This window comes from Polyodon spathula, chromosome 37 (assembly GCF_017654505.1).
Source record: "Polyodon spathula isolate WHYD16114869_AA chromosome 37, ASM1765450v1, whole genome shotgun sequence".
NCBI lineage: Eukaryota > Metazoa > Chordata > Actinopteri > Acipenseriformes > Polyodontidae > Polyodon > Polyodon spathula.
The window spans coordinates 1,755,171-1,781,095 of record NC_054570.1 but is presented as its reverse complement, the minus strand read 5'-3'; the positions used below and the strand labels follow the sequence as shown (position 1 = coordinate 1,781,095).

The window sequence follows — 25,925 nt, the reverse complement described above, 5'->3', positions numbered from 1 at the left end:
ATGGGTGAAAGTGCTGTGCAATAGGAGCCTTACAGTATGTCCAGCCCAGGTTTAAACTCCTGCTGAACTCTGGTTTAACGACAGCAGAAGCAGCTCCTGATACTGTCAATAATACACGCTGCGTATTTCCCCTCTTTTTCACCGTTGCTGAATCTCACTCAGAGAGAGTTTTCAGTTTTAGTCGAGGAGCTATTCTTGGATACCGCCCCCGGTTCTGAACCCTGATCTGTTCAGCGCCAGTCAGATCCATCCCTAATGCGCTATTTATAGCCAGTAGGCTCCAGCAAGGCAAGCCAGCCACACATGCTGTTTCTCTGTTCCACCACTCCTCACTGTACAACTAAAAACTACAAATACAGCCTCATAATGGCAGGAACAAGTGCACGGTAACCAACGGGTTAAAAATAGCTGTATGAAAATTCTACCAGGATGCCGGGAGTGAGCGATCAGAGCCTGGTGAAGAGAGGTGCAAAATCAAGGCAGTGGAGTGTGACAGACAGACAGACAGACAGATAAACAAACACACATATAGACAGACAGACAGAGAGACAGACAGACCAACACATAAACACCCTTTTTTAAGGTCGTCATTCAAAAAGTGGATCCTTAAGCGCTGCTTGTGTGTCAGTCTGTCTGTCTGTCACGCGCTACACCACTGACTTGAGCAGTTCAGTCTCTGTGCCTCAATCCTGCCCTGGGGTGGAGGGAGCACCCTTTCTCTCGGGGGACGGGGAGGGAGGGAGCAGTTCAGTCTCCGTGCCTCAGTGTGTCAGTGCTTGACCTCTGTATCCGTTGCATGGGAGACCTGTTTTGGTGTTACACTCTTTTGTGGCCGGGTGACTCATGATGACATCACTGACCCCCCCCCCATCCGCCCGCTGTCGCCTGCTCAACGGCCTTCCTGTTTAACCTCACTTCCTGTTTGAACCATTAAAAACTGCCAGGGCAGCCCCCAGCGGAAAAACAAGAGAGGAAAACAACTAGAGAGAGAGAGCGAGAGAGAGAGAGAGAAGGGGGGGGTTTGCAGGTGTCAGATATAATTATCAGCAAGTCATGTTTTGGTTTTATTGAAAAGGAAATAAGCAGTTTTTTGGGGTTTTTATTTTGCTGAGTATTTTAAAATGCAAATCCAGTCTCTCATTTGGTTATCTTTTTGTGCCACAGACTAACTCTGCATCACAAAGCTGAAAAGCTAAGAGACAGAAAGAGATGTATTATGTGAAAAAACATGTGATCTGAATTTAAACTAATCCTTAAAAAAAGTTTCCTACCATAAAAAGCACAGAAAAGCATACTAAAGTAAAGTGAAAGCATGGCAAAGCACAGAGAGGTCTGGTAAAGCATAGAGAAGCATTGTAAAGCACAGAGAGGTCTGGTAAAGCATAGAGAAGCATTGTAAAGCACAGAGAGGTCTGATAAAGCATAGGGAAGCATTGTAAAGCACAGAGAGGTCTGATAAAGCATAGGGAAGCATTGTAAAGCACAGAGAGGTCTGGTAAAGCATAGGGAAGCATTGTAAAGCACAGAGAGGTCTGGTAAAGCATAGGGAAGCATTGTAAAGCACAGAGAGGTCTGGTAAAGCATAGGGAAGCATTGTAAAGCACAGAGAGGTCTGGTAAAGCATAGGGAAGCATTGTAAAGCACAGAGAGGTCTGGTAAAGCATAGGGAAGCATTGTAAAGCACAGAGAGGTCTGGTAAAGCATAGGGAAGCATTGTAAAGCATATTTTAAAAAGCTCTTGTCAAGCTATGGTAATTGCACATTATAATGGGGCAGCTGTAGAATTAATGTGAGTGTTTACCCTAGTGACCCTTTATAAGAGAATGAACCTGAAATTAGCATCATCACATTCCAACAAAATGTAATTTAAATTAAATTTGCTGCATTTGGTCTTGCTAATACCTAAGACTACAGTCTTCTCAAACTTTTAAAATAACCAAAATCCCATGGTGTTAGTTTCTTATAGGACATGAATATCAGTGTCTGCTATATATTATAAAGACATTTCAGAGGGCTGTATCTCATCAATATCAGGGCCTAGTGCTGTATATTATAAAGACATTTCAGAGGGCTGTATATCATCAATATCAGGGTCTAGTGCTGTATATTATAAAGACATTTCAGAGGGCTATATCTCATCAATATTAGGGTCTAGTGCTGTACATTATAAAGACATTTCAGAGGGCTGGATCTCATCAATATCAGGGTCTAGTGCTATATATTATAAAGAAATTTCAGAGGGCTGTGTCTCATCAATATCAGGGTCTAGTGCTGTATATTATAAAGACATTTCAGATGGCTGTATCTCATCAATATCAGGGTCTAGTGCTGTATATTATAAAGACATTTCAGAGGGCTGTATCTCATCAATATCAGGGTCTAGTGCTGTATATTATAAAGACATTTCAGAGGGCTGTGTCTCATCAATATCAGGGTCTAGTGCTGTATATTATAAAGACATTTCAGAGGGCTGTGTCTCATCAATATCAGGGTCTAGTGCTGTATATTATAAAGACATTTCAGAGGGCTGGATCTCATCAATATCAGGGTCTAGTGCTGTATATTATAAAGACATTTCAGAGGGCTGTGTCTCATCAATATCAGGGTCTAGTGCTGTATATTATAAAGACATTTCAGAGGGCTGTATCTCATCAATATCAGGGTCTAGTGCTGTATATTATAAAGACATTTCAGAGGGCTGGATCTCATCAATATCAGGGTCTAGTGCTGTATATTATAAAGACATTTCAGAGGGCTGGATCTCATCAATATCAGGGTCTAGTGCTGTATATTATAAAGACATTTCAGAGGGCTGGATCTCATCAATATCAGGGTCTAGTGCTGTATATTATAAAGACATTTCAGAGGGCTGGATCTCATCAATATCAGGGTCTAGTGCTGTATATTATAAAGACATTTCAGAGGGCTGGATCTCATCAATATCAGGGTCTAGTGCTGTATATTATAAAGACATTTCAGAGGGCTGGATCTCATCAATATCAGGGTCTAGTGCTGTATATTATAAAGACATTTCAGAGGGCTGGATCTCATCAATATCAGGGTCTAGTGCTGTATATTATAAAGACATTTCAGAGGGCTGGATCTCATCAATATCAGGGTCTAGTGCTGTATATTATAAAGACATTTCAGAGGGCTGTGTCTCATCAATATCAGGGTCTAGTGCTGTATATTATAAAGACATTTCAGAGGGCTGTATCTCATCAATATCAGGGTCTAGTGCTGTACATTATAAAGATATTTCAGAGGGCTGGATCTCATTAATATCAGGGTCTAGTGCTGTACATTATAAAGACATTTCAGAGGGTTATATCACCTCAATAACACTGTCTAACATATATTCTGAAGAAATGACAATTTATTTATACATACACTTATTTTGATAAGATCAGACGTTAGTGAAAATTAAAACAGAAAATAAACTGCGGCTTTTATTTTCTGCCAGTTGATTTCACACCCAGGCCCGTTCTCATTGATAGCTGAGTCTCCAGCAGTAAACCAGTTTACCACAGGGTGGGGGGGGGGAGAAACTCCTCCAGTACTTTAATCACAGCAGATTCAGCTCACAGCAGCACGCTTGAATCTAGAGGCAGTGATGGAATGTTTGAGTGTCCAGCAGGTGGTAGCAGAGCTCTGATATCAATGGGAGAGACAGTCTGGTCTATCTGGAATTCGTGTGTCTTGTTCTTTTGCAGTGGACTGTAAGTTTGCTAGTTTTAAAATATCTGAGCTGCCGGTTTCATTTCCTCTTAAGATTTCCCTCTGTCGGGAGGGAGAAGACAAACTGCGCATTTACTGACAATTCAAGATAAAAATACCCCCCTTGTGTGAAACACACACTCACACACTAACACACACACACTCTCACACACACACACACACACACACACACACACTTGCACACTACATAACACTATAAAAACTGTATAGGACTACAGCGGCTAACCAACATGGTGCCTATATAAAGGTGAGAAAGACAGAAACAAGGAAATAAAGAAAAAAGAAAGATAGAAAGACAGAGACAGAGAGAAAGAGAGAGAGAGAGAGAGAGAGAGAGAGACAGAGTGAGAGAGAAGCAGTAATTTGTGTTGGTAAGCATGCTGCCCGCCTGACTAACTGATCTTTACAGCTCAGCGCTCCCAGCTACACACACCACTAGCCAGCTATGAACCTGAGATCTCACTTCCCCTGCAATCTGCAGAAACGCGCGCTGCAACACAGCTTACAACTAATGAGCTAATCAACAGCCTTCCACCATCCTCTGGAGCCTGGACTCCAATCTGGGGGGCTAGGTGGCGCTAGCGGGTTCACTAGACTGCACTAGACTTTTTTTTTTGTGATTCTGACGTTATATTATTATAATAATAATAATAATAATAATAATAATAATAATAATAATAATAATAATAACAATAATAATAAAACTGCATTTGTGTAAAATAATAAAATAATATGTAGCTAATTCAATAGAAGCTCTATTATAATAAATGATCTGGTTAGGGTGCAGGGTTGCAGTGGTTACAGAGACTGCTGTCTCCTCTCACAGACCCTGCTCTCTGAGTTTAACACCTCAGCACTCCAACCACAGCATACAGTACAACTTTACATGCCTGGCTGCTGCATCACTACTGGCTTTTAAAGTGTCTTACTGTGCGCTGGCATTGCCTGCTGTGTGCTGGGCAGAGCCTCGCTGTGCTGAGCTGTACACAGGGCAATGCTGGCAGGACCGCACTGTATAACATTGATATAAAACCCTGTACAGAACTACAGCAGCTACCCAACATGGTGACTATATTAACACAATATGGGGGGGTGGAGTGGGAGGGAGTTAATATTTAGATAAATATAAAAATAATGGATCCATTTTCAGGTTGATTGATTTGTTGATTAATCGGTAAGTGAAGATTTGAAAGTGTTTCACCTACCTGGGATCCAGAGGTTTGAGTGAACCATCATTCTGTCTCTGTCTCCCTGTCTGTCTATCAGGCTCAAGACTTCACACTGCTACTCTATAGGGATACAGCTAATCACTTTCTCCCCTCTCTCTCTCTCCACCCTCCTCCCTCCCTCTCTCCGCCCACCTTCCTTCACTTTTCCACTCCCCCTCTCTAGACGCGGATGTGACCGACAGACTGAGAGAGAGAAAGAGAGAGAGGGAGGGTGGGGGGACAGAGGAGAGAAAGACGGAGGGAACGAAAGCTAACCTCAGCGGAGAAGTGCATGGCCCCCACAGGAAATTTTCACTCACTCCCTCATTCCCTTACTCCCTCACTCCCTCGCTCCAGTACAGGCTTAGAACAGAAACACAAAAAAGATACATTGTTTTAATTTTTTAACTAGCTTACTGAACTGCTCGTATCAGTTACACCTGCCAAGTAATAAAACAAACTTGATCATTGAGGCATGCAGCCAGTTAATTCAATACATTCTAGTGTAGAGAACTCAGTGCTGTACTGGGGATCTGAGAGCCAGCTAATTCCATACAGTCTAGTCTATAGAGATTACCTCTAATTGTATAGCAGATTAGGGAATGGAGTTCTCTTGCAAGACTCAGTATGTGTGGCTAACAGGCAGAAAACAAATCCTTTCTTTTTTTCCCCTTCTTTTTGTAGCTGCGCTCTGCAATGCCTCGGGCCACAGAGCACTCCATATTTTTTTAAACCATGCATTAGATTGGAGAACTCCCTATCACCCGCACTCAAAAGAGCTGGTTTAAAATCTTCAAAACACTGTGATTTTTAATGTGATCCCTCCGAGATATATATTTAACAATGCCCCATAACAAGCATGTAACTGCAGGGCTGGGTTAAATTACCAGCCTTTCACCTTCCTTTGGGGGGCTGGGTTCCAATCTGGGGGGCTAGGTGGTGCAGTGGGTTAATGTTAGAGTAGACTAAAGTAGATTCTTTCCTTTTCTCTCTCTCTCTCTCTCTCTCTCTCTCTCTCTCTCTCTCTCTCTCTCTTTCTGCTTCCCTAAATAACCTGAACCTCCTGAAATATCTGTGGAGTGAGCAGGGGCTGCCCTGCCAGAGACATTACAGGAAATACTGCATTTTTTTCACCGCACATCTAAAAATAGATATTTCACACTGAAACACACACTCTGACACACACACACACACAACTACAGACACACAATATAAAGACACACAATATAGAAACACTGACACCTACGCAATATAGATACACAACACAGACATAATACACAATGCAGACACTGACACACACACTGAGACAATTTACTTTTTCTGCTTTTAATGACTCACCGACACAGCTCTGTTATCGCGAACCTGGCTTGCAATACCGCGTAACGTCCAGGAGAGGGCAGCCTTGCCCCACTTGTGTTTTTGACTGCTCTCCTCTCCTGAATGCTTTGTGTCTGAGAGGCTGGACACACACACACACACACACACACACACACACACATACAAAGAAAGCCCACAGAACAAAGGAAATCCGACAATGGTGTGCTGCTTGGGACCACGATGTGCACAGGACCCCAGCACGCGCCGACACAAATTAAACGAAGCGGCCGAACAAAAACCCAGCCCTGCCCTTACCAAAGCTTCCCAGAATCAGAGTGAAGCGAGGCATAATAACAAATCAGTTTAAAGCAAAGCGTAGGGAAGCATTGTAAAGCACAGAGAGGTCTGGTAAAGCATAGGGAAGGATTGTATAGCACAGAGAGGTATGGTAAAGCATAGGGAAGCATTGTATAGCACAGAGAGGTATGGTAAAGCATATGCAAGCATTGTAAAGCACAGAGAGGTCTGGTAAAGCATAGGGAAGCATTGTAAAGCACAGCAAGGTCTGGTAAAGCATAGGGAAGCATTGTAAAGCACAGAGAGGTCTGGTAAAGCATAGGGAAGTGTTGTAAAGCACAGAGAGGTCTGTTATAACATAGGGAAGCATTGTAAAGCACAGAGAAGTCTGGTAAAGCATAGGGAAGCATTGTAAAGCACAGACAGGTATGGTAAAGCATAGGGAAGCATTGTAAAGCACAGAGAGGTCTGGTAAAGCATATGCAAGCATTGTAAAGCACAGAGAGGTCTGGTAAAGCATATGCAAGCATTGTAAAGCACAGAGAGGTCTGGTAAAGCATAGGGAAGCATTGTAAAGCACAGAGATGTCTGGTAAAGCATGGTGTTGTAAAGTCCAGAGAGGAATGGTATGGTACACGCACAGTATATAACCATGGGAAATGACTGTAGATTAACCACGGTCATTTTTGTTATCAGGGTTAAAGCACACGTGCTATCTGATTTACTATAACAAACTGTATGAATATATTACTGTAACAATAAAGCTATCATATCCACACACACACCCCCCACTGCCCCCCCCCCGCTCTCAAACATGTCTTCTCTCTAAGCCAAGCTGGTACACCAGAGTGTAACCATTAACCTGCCCCCCCCAACACTCTGCCCCCTAGTGGAATGTAAGAGTTACAACAGTACAAAATTCGACGGAACAAATCTAATGCAACACGTGGCTTAGTTTCCATATATGAATACTGTGTGTATCTTTGGAAAACACACCACACTGCTATAACAATACTACTACTACTGAATGCTTGTTATTATTATTATTATTATTATTATTATTATTATTATGAAGAAGAAGATTACATAATAAGGCTGCAATTCCTTCAAGGTGTTCTGATGACACATAAACCCACAAGATCTTTCATAGACTGAGAGAGAAAATACAATTTAAAAGACAGATTATAGGTTCATAAACCTCAGTTCTTCAGTTCTCTCACCCCCCACCCCCCTACCCCCTACATCTGTCTCAGAATCATCATTTTCTTTGTACTCTATATTTGATGAGATGCCTGTAGGATATTTTTTTGGGCAGGTGGGTTAGGAGGGACACTCATGCCAGATGTCGAAGAACAGCGAGAGGAAGAGACAGACAGACAGACAGCGAGATGCATTTCATTCTGTCCTGTAAATACTAACGATACTCTAATGTCACGATACAATACACATCACAATATGCAGGCCGCGATATGATCTGTATCTCTTCAATATCAGGGTCTAGTGCTATATATTATAAAGACATTTCAGAGGGCTGTATCTCATCAATATCAGGGTCTACTGCTGTATATTATAAAGACATTTCAGAGGGCTGTATCTCATCAATACTGGGGTCCACTATATATTATAAATGTGTATCTCCCCACTCTCTACTGCAAGACAAGACCTCTTGATACTGTTGCCCTGACAACGACACCGTCCGCCAATCAGAGAGTGCGGCTGGTCAGTGATGGAGTAACACCGTTTCTCCTGACCTCCCTCCCTCCTTCTTTTTTTTTTCATAAGGTCGCTGAGAGATTACAGTGTCCAAGTATTGAAGCCATGGCAACCTCTATATGGGTGGGGGGTTATTATTTTCGAAAATTGTGTTTCTCAAGAGACTGATAAGAAGGAAGGAGTGAAAGAAAAGAAGGAAGAGAGAAAGTAACTGCCGCCACTATTAATACCAGCAGAAAAATAAATAAATAAATAATACTGATAATAATATTAATAATATTGCCAGTGAGTAACGAATACAAAAAATAACTTAATGGATTCAATGACAAGCATGCAAGTCTTTTACTGAGAACGGCTTCTGTTTAAAACGTCTGCCATGGAATTAGGCTTCTTTCAGCATTTATGTGCAAAAAGAGGAGAGAGAGCAATGTGTGTGTGTGTGTGTCTGTGTGTGTGTGTATGGATAGGGAGCGCAGTGTTTAGTGTGTTGCGTTGTTCACAGTGGTAATTAAAGGAGACTCAGTGTGTGTCTGTGCAATGCTCCCGGGAGTCTGTGGTTATTGTATCTGACAAGCCGCCTCCATTTCCACACTCATATTTCTCCGCGGATCAATACTTTTGACTCCCTACAAGACAATAATCGCTTGTACGCTTGCCGCGAGTCGATCAAATACATTATTAGAGCGCAGTCCCAGGGGGCAGGCTTAGAGAGAACGAGGGAGAGAGAAAGACAGAGAGAGAGAGAGAGTGAAGGGAAAGAGGGATACGGAAGGGAAGAGAGATCTAGAAGTGAGAAGGAGGGAGGTACAGGGAGAGGGGAAAGGGGAAGGAAGAGGAGAGAGAGACATGATCTTCTTTGTGCTTTACTACACTGTGCTGTGCTTTTACCAGGGGGATCCCAAAGCAGTACACTTTGAGAAGGGGATGGTTCATTATCTTGTTGTTTCATTATCCCTTCACACACACACATAAACTCAGCTGATGAAGGCGTTTGTTGGTGTGACTCGATTTGTCGCTGTGTTGTAATGAATCACATTAAAAGCGCTGAAGTGCTCAATTAAAGAAACAAGCCAATGAAATGTCCCTCTCCTTCCCAGTCACTCTGAAACTTTATCACTCAGGGGGTTGAAAACAGAAAACACAGCAAATAAAAACCAACCAAGCCCGGCTAACAGCTGAGAAAAGAATGCCATCAATCTGAATGGCTTTGCATAGCGGATAGCCATGTAGGTAAGGCTGCATTGTTTTCAGGGTTCTCGTGCCTGGCTGTTGCGCTGCCTGTTACAATGCATTCAGGAACGTGGCAGCCGGTTTAGTTTGCTTCCTTCCAGTAAATGATTGAACGCGCACTGCATAGAACTGCGCCATTTCTTTACAATGTCTTCAGCGAAAAAGACACCAGCTGCATCAAAGATCGGTCGATATTTCTGCTAAAGGTCACTCTGTCCAGTACAGGAAAGGGACATTTCACATGTCTGTTGTTATTTTTTGTATTTATTTGTGTTTGATAATTCACTGAAGGTGAAAACAGAAAGTCATGACATAAAAAAAAAAAATAAAAAAATCTTCTATGTTTTAGCATTCACTGTCTTTCAAGTCAGCATTTAAATATTTAGGCACCTTTGTTGTGTAATAACGCTAGAAAGAGGTGGTCTTTTTACAGATGGGGCTTGTGATTGCATTGTGTTATGATAAAACAGTAAGGAGAGATAGACAGAGAGAGAGAGAGAGGGAGAGGGAGTGTGGTGTATTAAACGCGTATTAGATATTAATTCAAGCGCGTTTTAATGGCATCCTTAATATCAGTCTCTTTGTGGTAAATGAGTGACTCCGTTAGCAAGAGTGTTAAAAATCACTCACCGCAGCTCATAAATAATACTTGTTTAATGATTATCAGACTAACCAAAGCGCATTAACCTGATTATTGAAATATGAAAGGGACGGTGGTTGTTCTAGCACAACATATTCTCTCTCTCTCTCTCTCTCTCTCTCTCTCTTTTCTCACTCTCTCCATCCCCCCCTCCTCCTCCTCTCCCTCAGTTCTGTATTCAGGGCAGATGACAATGAAAATGGTTTATTGCTGAGAGTTTCGATCGATCGGTGCAGCTGGGGCCCTGGAGAGGGGGGACTGCAACAAGCGGTCTGGCTCGGGGCTTTTTCAGCGACCGCTGCCCGCCTCCTCTGTATAGCTTCCTTCACAATAAAACTGCAGCTGAAATTCTCAGGAGGGTTTTCTAATAAAGACAGAGGAACAGAGAACAGGGAACGAAAAATGTTTGTATGTTCACTCTGAATAAAAATAATAACAACAACAACAACAACAATAATAATAATAATAATTGTAACAGTTGGATAGTTATTTTTCATCCTTTGTTTCTTTCTCTCCCCCCCTCCCCTCTCTTCTTATAAAAACTGACCATGACAAAAATAAGTGCCGCTGCTGCTGTAACTGTGACACGACACGCCACTTCTGGGTTTTTATATTTTTGTGTGTGTCTATTTTCCTTTTTCTAATAAAACGCAGTTGAAATTAAACAGCCAGCCACAGAGAGAGGGGGGGGGGGGGGGGGGGGGGGGGGGGGGGGGGGTGGTGGAAATTTTACAAAGGAAAAATTTTTCCTTTTAAAACTGACAAGAAGAAAATAACCTTTCTTTCTTTCTTTTTTCATCTCTCCATCTGTCTGTCAAAATGTGAAATTTGGCTTTTTTATAAATAAAGACTAAGAATATACTGCTGCTACTATACTACTACTATACCACTACTTATACAACTACTACTACTACTACTATACCACTATTACTACTACTACTACTACACTACGACTACTACTACTATACTAATACTAATACTACTAATAATAATCTACTCAATTTCATTGAACACTGGATAAAAACAAAAAACATCTCTCTCTCTCTCCCTCTCTCTCTGTATTGCTGGTGTGAGGTGAATGAAGTGTAAAGTGTCTAATCGCGTCAGATCAATTAAAAATACAGAACATTACCACTGCCTGGCCTGAGCCTACATACCCTGCGCTTCAAAATCTGTTCTTAGTGGTCCTCACTGTCTATCTGTCTGTCTGTCTGCCTGCATGTCTGTCTGTCTACCTGTCTGTCTCCTTATGAAAAAATTGTATATTTTAAAATATATTCTCATGGTGCAATATATTTCAAAATGGAAATGCATGAACTAGATCAAATAATATGTTGGTCATCTATTTTTCAATGTTTGTCATTAATGTTCAATGCAGGATATTTTAAATATATATTAAAGTATAGGTGGTGCAGTACCTTGGAACAAAATATTACCATCCATATTAAATATACTGAATCAAATATTTTCTAAAATATAGGGCATTATAATATATTTTAATATATTTAATTTTTTTTTTAATAAGGGTTGGCAGTTTCTATTGTACTTTATCAGTGTTTATTTAAAATAATAATAATTTTAGAGTGAAAATCTGTAAAAATAAAACATTCCTAAATGTTTCTGTCGGGTGTGAAAATGATCCAATTCAATTGTCAAAGAAGCAAGTCTTGTTTTTGTATTGAATGGTAAAATAAGTTTGCATTCCCAGTGAGACAATCTCTGAGTGGAGTCCTTTGAAATCTAAGACAATCTAAAAGATATACATCGGAATGCGTCAAGACAAAAGGAAACTGTAGGCAAAGTGGCAGATCAATTATTATTATATATTGTTTTATCTCCATTAAGACACTAGCCTGTGTTACACATGGCAGTGAACCTGAACTGCATGTTAATTCAACACAGAAAAATAAACATTATTCAAGGTGTTGCAATAATGAGAACCGCCTTTAACTATCAACCACTCAACGGCACTGCATTTAGAAGCACTACAATTCTGAAACACTACAAGAAACTTGAGATTTCAACGAGAAGCCACAGCTTGAACTGGCACTGAACTGCTCCACACCTCGCTGTATTCTGCTACTGCTCTTAATTATAACTACCTGCTCTGTCTTGTACTTGATTTCAGTCTTATAGGTACCATGCTCACGTTTTCTGTCATTGCTCTTATTGGAAATCGCTCTGATCCATTCATCATATTTAATGCGTGCTCTTACTGGACTTCACTCGTAAAAGCAAATCATTTCAATTTGATCTTATCGTACTTTATAACTGCTCTCATCTGTAATGTGATATTCTGCATTGCGATACTTTGTAACAATTGTAAGTCACCCTGGATAAGGGTGCCTGCTAATAAATAAATACTACTACTACCACTACTACTACTACTAATAATAATAATAATAATAATAATAATAATAATAATAATAATGAAACATTACAAGAGACTTGATGAATTCAACGAGAAACCACAGAAGTCCTGATGTTCAGCGGAAGACGCTGAGAAAGACTTCTCGGCAAGACTCTCAAATTATAACGAAGAAAGAAAAAAAATCAGTTTTGAAAAAGCTGAAAATGAAACACTTTTGAGACTGCACATCAGGAGTAAAATTTTTTGATTGGGTTACCTTACAGCGCACAGCAGGCAAGCCCACTCTTTCCACATGATCCATGAGGTTATTGGTTGATAATTGGCCAGTAGTCTCAGTCAATGTGAGTGAGTGTGTGTGTGAGTGTCTGTGTGTCGGCTGACTTTGACACAAGAACTTTCATTATATAGCAGTGTGATTGTGGCGTGTTATTTATGACTGATTCCCTCCCTCTCTCCATTTCTCTGTTTCTCTCACCCCTCCCTTCTCTCCTCTCTTGCTTGCTCTGCTAAATTTTTCTGTTTAATTCAATCGCCCCTCTCTCTTTCTCCCTCCATTCCTCCCTCCCTCCCTCTCCCTCCCTTCAGGGCTCTGTTTTGTAGGAAGGTCAGGTTCCTGGCTTGTTTTCTGGCTCCTGGCCTCCGACGCGCTCGGAAAAATAAAATTACATCTAGCACCTAAATAATTAAAGTGAGAAACGGTGCATGAGACACACACACACACACACACACGCAGATAGAGACACAGTGTTAGTTTACCATGGTTTGTTTTTAACATGATTTACCAGACCTATCTGTGCTTTACAATGCTTCCCTATGCTTTACCAGACCTCTCTGTGCTTTACAATGCTTCCCTTTGCTTTACCATACCTTTCTGTGCTTTACAATGCTTCCCTATGCTTTACCATGCTTTCACTCTGTTTGATTACATTTTGCTGTGCTTTTACTAGGGGACGCTTGTATGAGGGAGGGTGTTGCTGCTGTTCCAGTGGTCTGTTTGAGTGACAGTCGGCCCGTCCAACCTGGCTAGCTATCCTGCAGTCCAGCGCGTCACGGCCTGTGCAATGCAGTCTTGGGTCCGTGTAATCCAGAGCGAGACACTCCCCGAGTCAGCCATTTAAAACAACTGAAAACCGATACCTGAGCCAAAAATGAGCGACCAAAAAGGTGACAACCACGAGACCTGCCTTTTTCATTCAGTGTGACATCCGGCAGATTTCCAGGCAAATCGCATTCATAGAATTTGTGAAATGTCTCTTAGTATTTCTAAAACAGTATGAAGACACTGACAAACTCCTTTTAGTATTTCTATCAAAGACGCTGAGAAAGACTTCCAGATGAAACGTTCGTCATTATATTTGTACAAGCCTCTCTGAGTGTTTTGTTAGATGTTTCTCAGCACTGTGTGAAGCTGGGCAGTGGGATTGGAAGGGTTACACGATTGATTTGCGTGGGAAAGTGGAAAAACAAATCGTTCGAGGGAAGCCCTTTCTAAATTGAGTGATCCCGACGGGGGGGGGGGGGGGGGTGGGGGGGATCCAGCAATTATGTGTATTGATTAGCCAAGTCGCTACATGCACTCCTGGCTCAATTTCCTCACTGAGGATCAATAGATGAAGAGGGATTCCTTTCTTTCTATGACTCTCTCGTGCTCTCTCCCTCTCTATTTCTCTCATTCTTTCTCTTCCCAATCTCCTTCTCTCCCACTCTCTCCCTCGTCAGTACTATTTTTATTTGACACTAAACTGCAACTTGATTTCTCTCTCTCTATTTTTTTAACAAAGGTTATTATTGTGTGTTATCATGGTGTACAGTGAGGAGACAGAAGGAAAGAGGGAGAGGGAGCTATATACAGTATATGTTAAATATTTCTGTACATTTGCTACATTAACTTTTGGCAACTGTTGTATGATGTGCCAATAAATACCTTTTGAATTTGATTATGAATTTGAGAGCGAGAGCGAGACAGAGAGAGAGACAGAGAGAGAGAGAGAGAGAGAGAGAGAGAGAGAGAGAGAGAGAGGAGGGGAGAAGGGGAGTGTGTGACAGAGATTAATACAAAAAACACTTGCTTGTGTATTCAATTTAATTTCATGCCTATCTTGTTAACCTCCATTGACCTGAATAATCTTCTCATGCCAATAAAGCTAATTTGAAGTTGAACTTGAGAGAGGGGGAGGAGGAGAGGGTGGAGAGAAGGGGAGAGCAAGAGAGAGAGAGAGAGAGAGAGGGATGGAGGGAGGGAAGGAGAGCAGGAGAGAGATTGCATTATGAGCAACAATAAGCATAGCCCGCATCACCCAGCTTATTTCGATTTGCATTTGTGGGGAGGGGAAGAGAGATGGAGGGAGAGATGGAGAGATGGAGAGAGAGGGAGGGAGAGAGGTACGGAGATAGGAAGGGAGGAGAGAGGCTGAGAGAGAGAGAGAGAGAAAGAGAAAGAAAGGGGGGGAGAGATTGTTATTAGTATGCTAGATCACGCTCAAGTTCACAGCCAGACTTTGCCTTGCCATTATACCCTTACAGGAGGAAGAAAGAAAGAAAGAAAAGGAAAAAAGAAAAATAGAGAGGTTGATTATGAAGGGGAGGAGTAGGAGGGGGTGGGCGAGAAACTGGGGAAAGAAAGAGAGAGAGAGAGAGAAATGGAGGAGGTGGTTCATTAAAAATGCGTGACATCACAATGCCTCCCTACCCACACCCCCACCCCTAGGGAACAGGTTGCTGTGGAAACGGTCTCTAAGGGAACAGACACTGACTTCCGTTGAGATGGGGAAAGAATCTGGCAGGTAGAATAATGGACTTGACCAGCTACTGTACAACTGTATAGATGAGAACATTACGACACAAATCCAGGGCTGTGCAACTCGAATATAATATTCTGCATTGCACATGGGCCACGATAGCATGTTCATCAACAGCATTTATTTTCAATATGCTGCCCGGAAAGAGTCAAACACACCTGCTTTGCTGTGGAGCTCAGAATACAGTGCAAGGCATTGCTTTGATTAGAGGAGATTCATTAATAGAATACAGTGCAAGGCATTGCTTTGATTAGAGGAGATTCATTAATAGAATACAGTGGCAGGCATTGCTTTGATTAGAGGAGATTCATTAATAGAATACAGTGCAAGGCATTGCTTTGATTAGAGGAGATTCATTAATAGAATACAGTGGCAGGCATTGCTTTGATTAGAGGAGATTCATTAATAGAATACAGTGGCAGGCATTGCTTTGATTAAAGGAGATTCATTAATAGAATACAGTGCAAGGCATTGCTTTGATTAGAGGAGATTCATTAATAGAATACAGTGGCAGGCATTGCTTTGATTAGAGGAGATTCATTAATAGAATACAGTGGCAGGCATTGCTTTGATTAAAGGAGATTCATAAATAGAATACAGTGCCAGGCATTGCTTTGATTAGAGGAGATTCATTAATAGAATACAGTGCCAGGCATTGCTTTGATTAGAGGAGATTCATTCATTCCATTTCAATACGCAGTACACTGTGCTGTACGTGTTCAACACAATGTAATGATTCAAGCTGTGAACACAGCCACAGTCCTGTCCGCTGGACTGTGCTGCTTCGTCTGTCGGGAGGTTTCAATACTGCAGAGCAGCTAACGACATAATAGCAGGACTGATAGATAGCTAGTTTGCCACACAGGCAGACAGACCCTGCTCTCCCTCTGTTCAATAAAGCAGCTGGTGTTTGTAGATCCCAAAGACAATCACATTGTCAGTGCTTTCGCTCCAATTCTCTCCCTCTCTCTCCATCTACCTCCCTCTCTCTCTCTCTCCGATATTCTCCAATATCAGCTCTTAAAAAATAGACAGATTCACAGACAGTAAACCCAATGTGGTTCAATTCTACACAGAGCCTGAAGGGGGTACAGACACTCCATGAACGCTACAGAGAGCTTCTGTGTTTATTTCACCATTTGGGGGCTCAATTGGGTTATTCAGCCTCGTCCTCATTCAGGATAACTGCACCTCTCACTCTTCTGTCTCAATCTCTCTTTCATCTCTCCCTCTCTCTTCTATCTCCCTCTCTCTTTCCTTTCTCCCCTCTCTTCTATCTCCCTCTCTCTCCTCTCTCTTTCCACTCTCCCTCTCTCTTCTGTCCCTCACTTGATGTCAGCACCCGATTTTTGCAGAGAGCTCGATTCTGATATTCGAACGATGTGTTCAAGCAACACTAGGGCACAGTGGAATACATTCTAATACACACATGCTGCAACCGTCTCACTTCATAATTTCTGAACGATCGTCTCCTCATATTGATCCCCCCAGTCTGTCAGTGTCCTGTCAGTGAGCCGCCTGGCTTTTACACCAAAACGTCTTTAACCTTGGCCCAGGGCTGCCGTGACTATTAATAAGGGCAGTCTGCCTCCCTCCAACCGCCTCCCCCACAACCCCTCACCCCCTGGCTAGTCTCTGCTCCCTCTGCTCTCATACATAGTAAACACTATTGATTTTTTCTGCTTTAAAAAAAAATACATGAATTTTAATGCAGAGGTAGGGGGTGGGGTGCTATCTCATCTCACAGCTGGGACGCTGACGGGGGGAGAGGGAGGGAGAAACAAGACAACTGGAAGGGAGGCAATAAAGGAAAAGAGAAGGAAGCCAGGGAGGCAAGAAAGTAAGACAGAAAAATCACCATAGAAGTTTACCATGGTATTTTTGCAGCCCCCCCCCCATGCCTTTCTCATGGTTATACTGTGCCTATACCATGCACTGCCATGGTTTTTAATGTTTTATCACACCTCTCTGTGCTTTACAATGCTTCCATATGCTTTACCAGACCTTTCTGTGGTTTGTCATGCTTTCACTGTGCTTTATTACACTTTCCTATGCTTTTACTGTGAGGGACTTTTCTAAGATAAATAATGCCCTGAGCACATTTCATCTGCTCTTCCAGTGAGGAGGCTGCAGGCTGCAAAATAATACAGCAGAGATTTCTGACACCTTTTCTCCCAAAAATATTTTTTGTCTCTTTCTCTCCCTATCCCTCTCTCTATATATCCATATCCCTATCCCTCTACTCAATCTCCATCTCCTTTGACATCTCCCTCCCTCTCACTCTCCTCCCTTTCCCCTCTCTCTCCCTCCCTCCCTCACTCTCTTTCTCTCCCTCTCCCCCTCTGCCTCCCTCTCTCCCCGTATTGATTTTCTCAATGTTATCCACAAGCCGCAGAGAGGAAAGGAACGATGTGTTCTGCCGTGATTATCAGTCATTATAAACGCACTGAGGGGAGCAGGGTCTGCTGCAGGGGTCTTTCTATAACATCGGACCCCATTCCTGCAGGAGCTGTGTGGGGAGGTACAAACCACAACCAAACCCAGGAAGAAACAGTCAGCCAGTCCAAACACACCCGAGCATTCACAGCTACAGCTACGGACCAAATGTTTTGCCTCACCCGCAATAGAATTAACTTAATTTTGCTTCATACAGTTGAATGAAACCTGCTAGAATAATGTTATGTTAATGAATTGAATCGCACACCAATGCTTTGTAGTTTTCCCAGATACTACTCAACGGAAAAACCCACTAACATATTAATGTGCTTCCGATAGACTTTATTTCTGATATAATTTTGTGGTTTCTTTCGATTACAAGATGTTAAATTAAAAGATCAAAATTATGTTCATATAGTTTTGGCCCCAGCTGAAGAGCAGCCAGTGTGATGATACACCATGCCGTGAATATGGACAGCAGGTTCATGATGGTAACGGCACAGCAATGAACGGCTTCATGAAAACTGAAAAAGTGGCATTTAAGACTTCATCGGGTTTGAAAGGAAGGCGGTACGGAATGGTATATGGTAAAGAAGTGGTTCTATCAATAGATAGACAGATAGATAGATAGATAGATAGATAGATAGATAGATAGATAGATAGATAGATAGATTTCAATATGGTTATTAAAGTGAATATGATTATAATGTACATCTAACCTAATGTTGAAAAATCTGAATGTACTTATTACTAATTGATCTCTATTGTCCTTGTAAACTCTGAATGATCAGGGCCCTGCTCACCTCTCTCCTCTCCTCTCCTCTCACAGTGTTTGAAGACGCATCCTGCGAGGTCCCCCCCAGCAGGCAATTTGGACAATGGTTATAGCTGTCAGTCATGGGGGGGTGGGGGGCAGACTTTCAATCACTGACAGCGTCGGGGGGGTGGGAGAGAGGTCGATAGGTCAGCAACCCCCTCCCCCTCCACACACCTCTCCAGCAGACAAAGGATCAAATATATTCTATAGGAGGGGAGAGGAGAGCTGTATAGCGGTCTATAGAAAAGAGAACTCCACTCAACACTGCAGAGCTGTATAGAGGTCTATAGGAAAGAGAACACCACTCAACAATGCAGAGCTGTATAGAGGTCTAAGGAAAGAGAACTCAACACTGCAGAGCTGTATAGAGGTCTATAGGAAAGAGAACTCCACTCTCAACACTGCACAGCTGGAATGCAACAAGTAGAATATTGTTCTATATTTAGTATCCATATCTGAGGACTGGAAATTACAATACAAACCCCACAACAGCTCCTGTTTCTGTGACAATACTCTTAGCTCAGCTCACACACACACACACACGCACGCACATGCAGGCGCCTTGACGGACGACCCAGGGGTTCCTGAGGGTTAATAGGACCCCTGCATTAACATAAATATAATCAGCTAAATGAAATGGAGTGTGAAGAGAGGGTCAGAGAGAGTGAGAGAGAGAGAGAGAGAGAGAGAGAGAGAGAGAGAGAGAGAGAGAGAGAGAGAGAGAGAGAGACTGAAAAACTGCCACTGCTGCTTGGCTGATGCATCACAAATCTCCCCCTGCCCTCCTGTCTGCTACATATTTAATACTGAGGCCATGTATCCATATAGAGCGGGATTGATGTACATGACATGCACATGGAACAGATATAGATATACAGATATACAGGTGTGGCATCTTGTAAGAGACTGTGCAAAGCAGCAGGTCAGCAGAGTTTAACACTGCAGATGATGCCGTGTAACAGACCACTGGGGAGAGAGAGAGGCTGAGTAATTAAACCCTCTCCGAGGGGGAGGGGGGGGGGATGCGATTGTTTACCTCATAATTCCCACTAATGGTGTTTAAATGTGAGTCGGGTTTCTCAGCAGTCTCTCCAGAGCAGATATTCAATACAGGTTAGCGCTTTTAATGATCTGCTGGGAGTTTATATAAATGAACACTGCGCAACCTGGCAGCTGCAGAGTAAGAGTCTCACATACACACACACACACACACACACACACACACACTGCTGTATGCCGAACCACACTATATAACACTGATATAAAACCCTGTACAGAACTATCGCAGCTACCTATATATAAAGTGCTGATCTAGTGCGCTGGCATTGCCTGCTGTGTGCTGGGCAGAGCCTCGCTGTGCTGTGCTGTACACAGGGCAATGCTGGCAGGACCGCACTGCATAACACTGACATAAAACCCTGTACAGAACTACAGCAGCTACCCACCATGGTGTCTATATAAAGTGCTGATCTAGTGCGCTGGCATTGCCTGCTGTGTGCTGGGCAGAGCCTCGCTGTGCTGTGCTGTACACAGGGCAATGCTGGCAGGACCGCACTGCATAACACTGACATAAAACCCTGTACAGAACTACAGCAGCTACCCAGCATGGTGTCTATATAAAGTGCTGATCTAGTGCACTGGCACTGCCTGCTGTGTGCTGGGCAGAGCCTCTCCCTTATAAAAGAGAGAGAGGGAAGGATAGAAGGGAAGGAGGGAAAGAGAGAAGGAAGATGGGGGAGAGATAGGAGGGAGGGAGAAACAGAAAGGAGAGAAAGGGGAGATAGAGAGAAGGAGAAAGATAAGCAGGAGAGAGGGAGAGTGGGAGGAAGGGAGGAAGAGAGATAAGCAGGAGAGAGGGACGGAGGGAGGGAGGGAATCAGTATCATGTAATAAAGCATGTAGTATTGACATTTCTGTTTCGTCCATTGATTCTCCATTAGGCTGCTAACAAAGCCTTGTTGACATATTGTCATTCCCAATCCTGCTTGCATTACCATGAAGCTTGTTGCTCTTCGATTGCAGTTCATTCTTAGGGGTTCTCCCCCGAGGGCCGAAGCACAAATCAGAATAATCCCAATCAATCGTACTGCGCTGTTTCACATTAACAGCACAAAGCCAGGCTTCTGTAAGCGTGCCTGCACTGCTGTGGAAAGACAGAGCAAGGCATGGCCTTTAATACAACAGCCTTCATTGCAAAAAAACCTTTCAAAACACAGCCTGTACTATCCTTTATAAAAGCTTCCCGTAGTAAAGCATAGTGCAGTAAATCACAGAGAAAAGCACGGAAAAGCATAGGTAAGCATTGTAAAGCACAGAGAGGTCTGGTAAAGCATAGGGAAGCATTGTGAAGCACAGAGAGGTCTGGCAAAGCATAGGGAAACATTATAAAGCACAGAGATGTGTGGTAAAGCATAGGGAAGCATTGCAAAGCACAGAGAGGCATGGGAAGCCATATTATAAATCAAGGCAAACCAGGAAAAAATGTGGTAAATGTTTAGTATAACCATGGGAAAAGCAGGTGAAAACAGCAAAAATGACTGAAAAATGACGGTGGTAAAGTTTAAAAATGGCTATTGTACAGAACTACAGCAGCTACCCAGCATGGTGTCTATATAAAGTGCTGATCTAGTGCACTGGCATTGCCTGCTGTGTGCTGGTCAGAGCCTTGCTGTGCTGTGCTGTACACAGGGCAATGCTGGCAGGACCGCACTGTATAACACTGATATAAAACCCTGTACAGAACTACAGCAGCTACCCAGCATGGTGTCTATATAAAGTGCTGATCTAGTGCACTGGCATTGCCTGCTGTGTGCTGGGCAGAGCCTTGCTATGCTGTGCTGTACACAGGGCAATGCTGGCAGGACCGCACTGTATAACACTGATATAAAACCCTGTACAGAACTACAGCAGCTACCCAACATGGTGTCTATATAAAGTGCTGATCTAGTGCGCTGGCATTGCCTGCTGTGTGCTGGGCAGAGCCTCGTTGTGCTGTGCTGTACACAGGGCAATGCTGGCAGGACCACACTGTATAACATTAATCTAAAACCCTGTATAGAACTCTTTTTTCTTATCTTACTTTCTTTCTTTCTTTTTTCTTTCTGTTTCTTTCCTATTTAGTCTTTCTTTTCTTGATTTATAATCTTTCTTTTTTCTCTCAGTCCATCCTTTCTTTCTTTCTCTCTCAATTTGTTTATCTTTTCTGTTTTTTTTAATTGAAGAGCGCCGCAAAGATAAACAGGAACGAATTAATAAAGGAAAGAAAGAAAGATTAAAGAGGGGGTGGGAGCGGTTTAGCAAGCGAGCGAGAGGGGGGTGCTTTTGTGAAGAAGAGAAAGAGAACGAGGGCTGGATCAGGGGGTCAAGGGCGAACAAGCAGGGACACAAAGACAGGGTCAGGAAGCATCTGTATTGGGGGGCCAAGGGGTGAGAGAGAGGGCTGACTGGGGAGACAGGGTTGAGGGGGGCGATGAGGGGGAGTTTTGTATTTGGTAATGTTGAGCACAATATGTATAATAATAATAACACAAGGAGTGGGGGGGTGAGGGTGGAAAGAGGTGAGAGGGGGAATTTGTGTATATATAACATATATATGTGTGCATATATAAAATGCCCAATAACCTTGACAGGCATTGCTTAACGGGTCCTGCATAGATGGTGTATTGGAAATTGAAAGAAAGAAAGAGAAAGAGAGAGAGAGAGAGAGAGAGAGAGAGAGAGAGAGAAGGGGACAGAGGAAAGACATGAGAAAGGAGAGATGGGAGAGGAGAGAGAGATCCCCATAGTAAACATACAGCAAGGTGTAATAAAGCACAGTGAAAGCATGGTAAAGCATAGGGAAGCATTGTAAAGCACAGAGAGGTCTGGTAAAGCATAGGGAAGCATTGTAAAGCACAGAGAGGTATGGTAAAGCACAGGGAAGCATTGTAAAGCACAGAGAGGTCTGGTAAAGCATAGGGAAGCATTGTAAAGCACAGAGAGGTATGGTAAAGCATGTTAAAAAAGCAAACCGTGGTAAACTTACCAAACATGGCAAACCAGGGTAAACTATGATAAGTGCATTGTGTTATCATGAAGAAGCATTGGAAAAGTACAGAAACACGGCAGTAAACTTTTATAAGAGACCTTTATTACATTCTCCCACAAAGGTAATTGAAACCGGTGACATCACAATGGGCAGCGCACCTCAGCTTGATTCTCTTCATCAAGCTTCGTCCTCTGTGCAATGAAAACCACAAGGAGCTAAACAGAGGTGACAACGACTAGAAAACCAGCACAGCCATGCTGTATATTACCAACAAACCTGTATGCAATAGAGGGCTTTTGAATACTTCATGCTTCTGTTGAAATACACTGTAATTGCATGACAAATCGGGGGAAAAACACAGCGTAAGAAAAGTTCCTTTCTTACATACGTTTGAAAACAGTAAATATGATAGTATTTATGAATATGAATATGATATCTATCTATCTATCTATCTATCTATCTATCTATATGAAAATACAAGTAAGTCCATTACTCACCAGCATTGTACATCATTTCTAAAACAGCAGCCCCTATAAAGCAGTAGAAGAGGTTAATCGACAGCCTGGAGCTTCATGCTGAGCGATACCTTCTGTACTATTTGCTCAATAACACATTGCCTTTGCCCTTATATTGCTGCAGGTTCCTACAGGGCTGCTGGAACTAGGGGTGCTGGGGGTGCAGTAGCACCCCCTCGCTTTGCATGGATTCAATAATATATATTAAAGTGCATTGTAAAGAACAACTACACTAAACTACAATAGAGCTACACCACAGATCCAATACATTTGGAGCACACCTGCAATACAGCCTACAATCCAGCTACATTACACCTGCAATACAGACTACAATACAATTACAATACAGCTACATTATAACTGCAATACAGACTACAATACAATTACAATACAGCTACATTATAACTGCAATACAGCTACAATACAATTATAATCAGCTACATTATAACTGCAACACAGTTATAATACAATTACAATACAGCTACAATACAATTACAATACAGCTACATTATAACTGCAACATAGTTATAATACAATTACAATACAGCTACAATACAATTACAATCATCTACATTATAACTCCAACACAGTTATAATACAATTACAACACAGCTACATTATAACTGCAATACAGCTACTACACGGCTACAGTATAAGTATATATTAATCTAGCAATTGATATACTGCATCTACAATACACCTGCAAAAACCAGCCTACAATGCAGCTACATTGATCAAATACAGCTACATTGATCCAATACAGCTACAGCACAACTGGAATGTAGGTTACCATACAGAGCATTTCAAGTGAAATACAGCTACAGCACAGCTACAAAAATAGTGCTAATACAATGACAGCTACAGGCTACAATTACAATATAACTGAAGATTAAAAACAACAATTAGAGAAAGCTTCTCTCACTCCTCTCTCCCCTTTCCCTCTCCATCACCCCAGACAGTCCTCTCCGACCACCCTCTGCTGTCCACCGCTTCTCTCCCATCTCTCTCCCTACTCTCGCAGGCTAGCCTGTCCACATTTCTCTCCCCATGGCTCTCCCTCTCTCCTTCTCCCTCCCATCTGCTCTCTCTCTCCGTTCCCCCGGCTGAATCCGAGAGCCTGCCCCAGAATCAATATCTTGTGGGATCAATATCCACATGAATATTCTCTCCTTCTCTCTCTGCTTTCTTTCTCTCTCTTCCCCCATCCCATCAGACACAGACACAGGCTGGAGAAGGGGGGATGAAACAAGCTGCTTACCTGCCTGTCTCCCTTTACCGTCTCTCTCCTAGGGTGGGAGAAACGCACAGTGGCAGGCAGACCACACAAACGGCTACAGGGACTATCAAGCTAGCCAAGAGCACCATGCATTTTATTTACAGTATTTTTGCGGGCGTTTATTGTTAATTTTTTTACCTTTTTTTTTTTTGTCGGAGCAGACTTACCGTTCGCTGCCGCAGCTCGGAAGGCTGTTGTCGGAGGCTTGAGCCGCCATCCTGCCACTTCAGAGGAGGCTCGCTGGAACACGAACGGGACCGGCAGGGGCACGAACATACTGAGAGCCTGGCTGGATCGAACAGCGGTACTGGGATTCTCTGTCTCTCTTTCTATCTCTCTCTCTCTCAGTCTCTCTCTCACTCTGTGTCTGGAAAACGCTTAACAGCTCAAGTCGTATTTCGGGTCGCAACAAGCCGCATCCGCAGTTCCTTGTTTAGTATAACCGGCGGTGCAGGTGTTAAAAGGACAGGACAATCACACGGGATCGTGCAGGCGTATTGTGAATCTTCTCAATTCCCGAAGAAGATGGTGAAGCAGGAGCAGCAGCAGTCCCAGTTAACATTAGCAGATCTTTGGCGAAGGAAAACGAAACGCCGCCACCAGACAGCAGGGATTTCAGAAGCAGAACCGCAGGCTCGCTTCAGACTGGTGCTGGGAGGCGAGCAGACAAAGAGATGGACGCGGCAGCTGTGGGGCTAGCAGAGTGCGGATTCTTGCTTTTAGATTTGCCCCTTTCTTTCCCGTCTCCTCGTTGTTTTTTTGGATTTTTTTTTTTTTTTTTTTTTTTTTTTTGCTGGCTGTGATTAATAGCGTTGACCCGAGTCACCATCAGCTTTGGCGATCATTAATAAATAAAAATATACATTTTTAAAAAAAATTAAAACAAAAATAAAGATAGGCAGAGAAGTGATGGTTTCTTTCTTTCTTTTTCTAGTCTTTTTTCAATCTTTAACAAAAAAAAACGCAAAACGCCGTAAAATAATTAGATAAACCCGTTAAAAAAGAAAGAAAGAAAGATCTGAAATATATATTTGAGATCTGGATATAGTTTATATATATGAATATATATTTAGATGTACTTTTTGGTTTCGTTGTATCTTTTTGGTATATCTGTTGGTTTAGCGCAGTCGTTTTATTAATACAGCTATAGAGCGCATGGCAGTGACAGATTATTGTTATATAGATTTTTTAAAATAGAAAATCTATAGTCTAAACATCGCAATCAATGGGAAAAAATCAATACCTCTACGTACTAAGAAAAGGCTGTCTCTTACGCTCTCTCCCTCTCTCCTCCCAATCCATATATACATAAATATATAGAGACTCGGAAATGTATATTCAACGTATACACATGAAGAATGCAGCATAAAGAAAAAAGTTAAATACCCGCCTACCTTCAAATATTTGTGTATATTTATTTTAAATATTATTAAAATCTGAAGCTGTTACAATCTGATTAACATATCAAATATTACAATGCACGCCTAGCCTGCCCCCCTCTCTCTCGGTCACACACAAGCTGAGACACACACAGTATATTGC

General features: G+C 42.4%; 1 protein-coding gene across 1 annotated transcript in view; it reads right to left on the bottom strand.

Annotated features, from left to right (window-relative positions):
* Positions 1-25,298, bottom strand: part of LOC121304163 (POU domain, class 2, transcription factor 2-like) — a 41,673-nt gene extending 16,375 nt beyond the window's left edge. Inside the window, exon 1 of the mRNA XM_041235132.1 lies at positions 24,551-25,298. Within this exon, the coding sequence (XP_041091066.1) occupies positions 24,551-24,659 (109 nt within the window). The 5' untranslated portion in view covers positions 24,660-25,298. The remainder of the gene's footprint in view (positions 1-24,550) is intronic.
* Between the last annotated feature and the right edge of the window lie 627 nt (positions 25,299-25,925).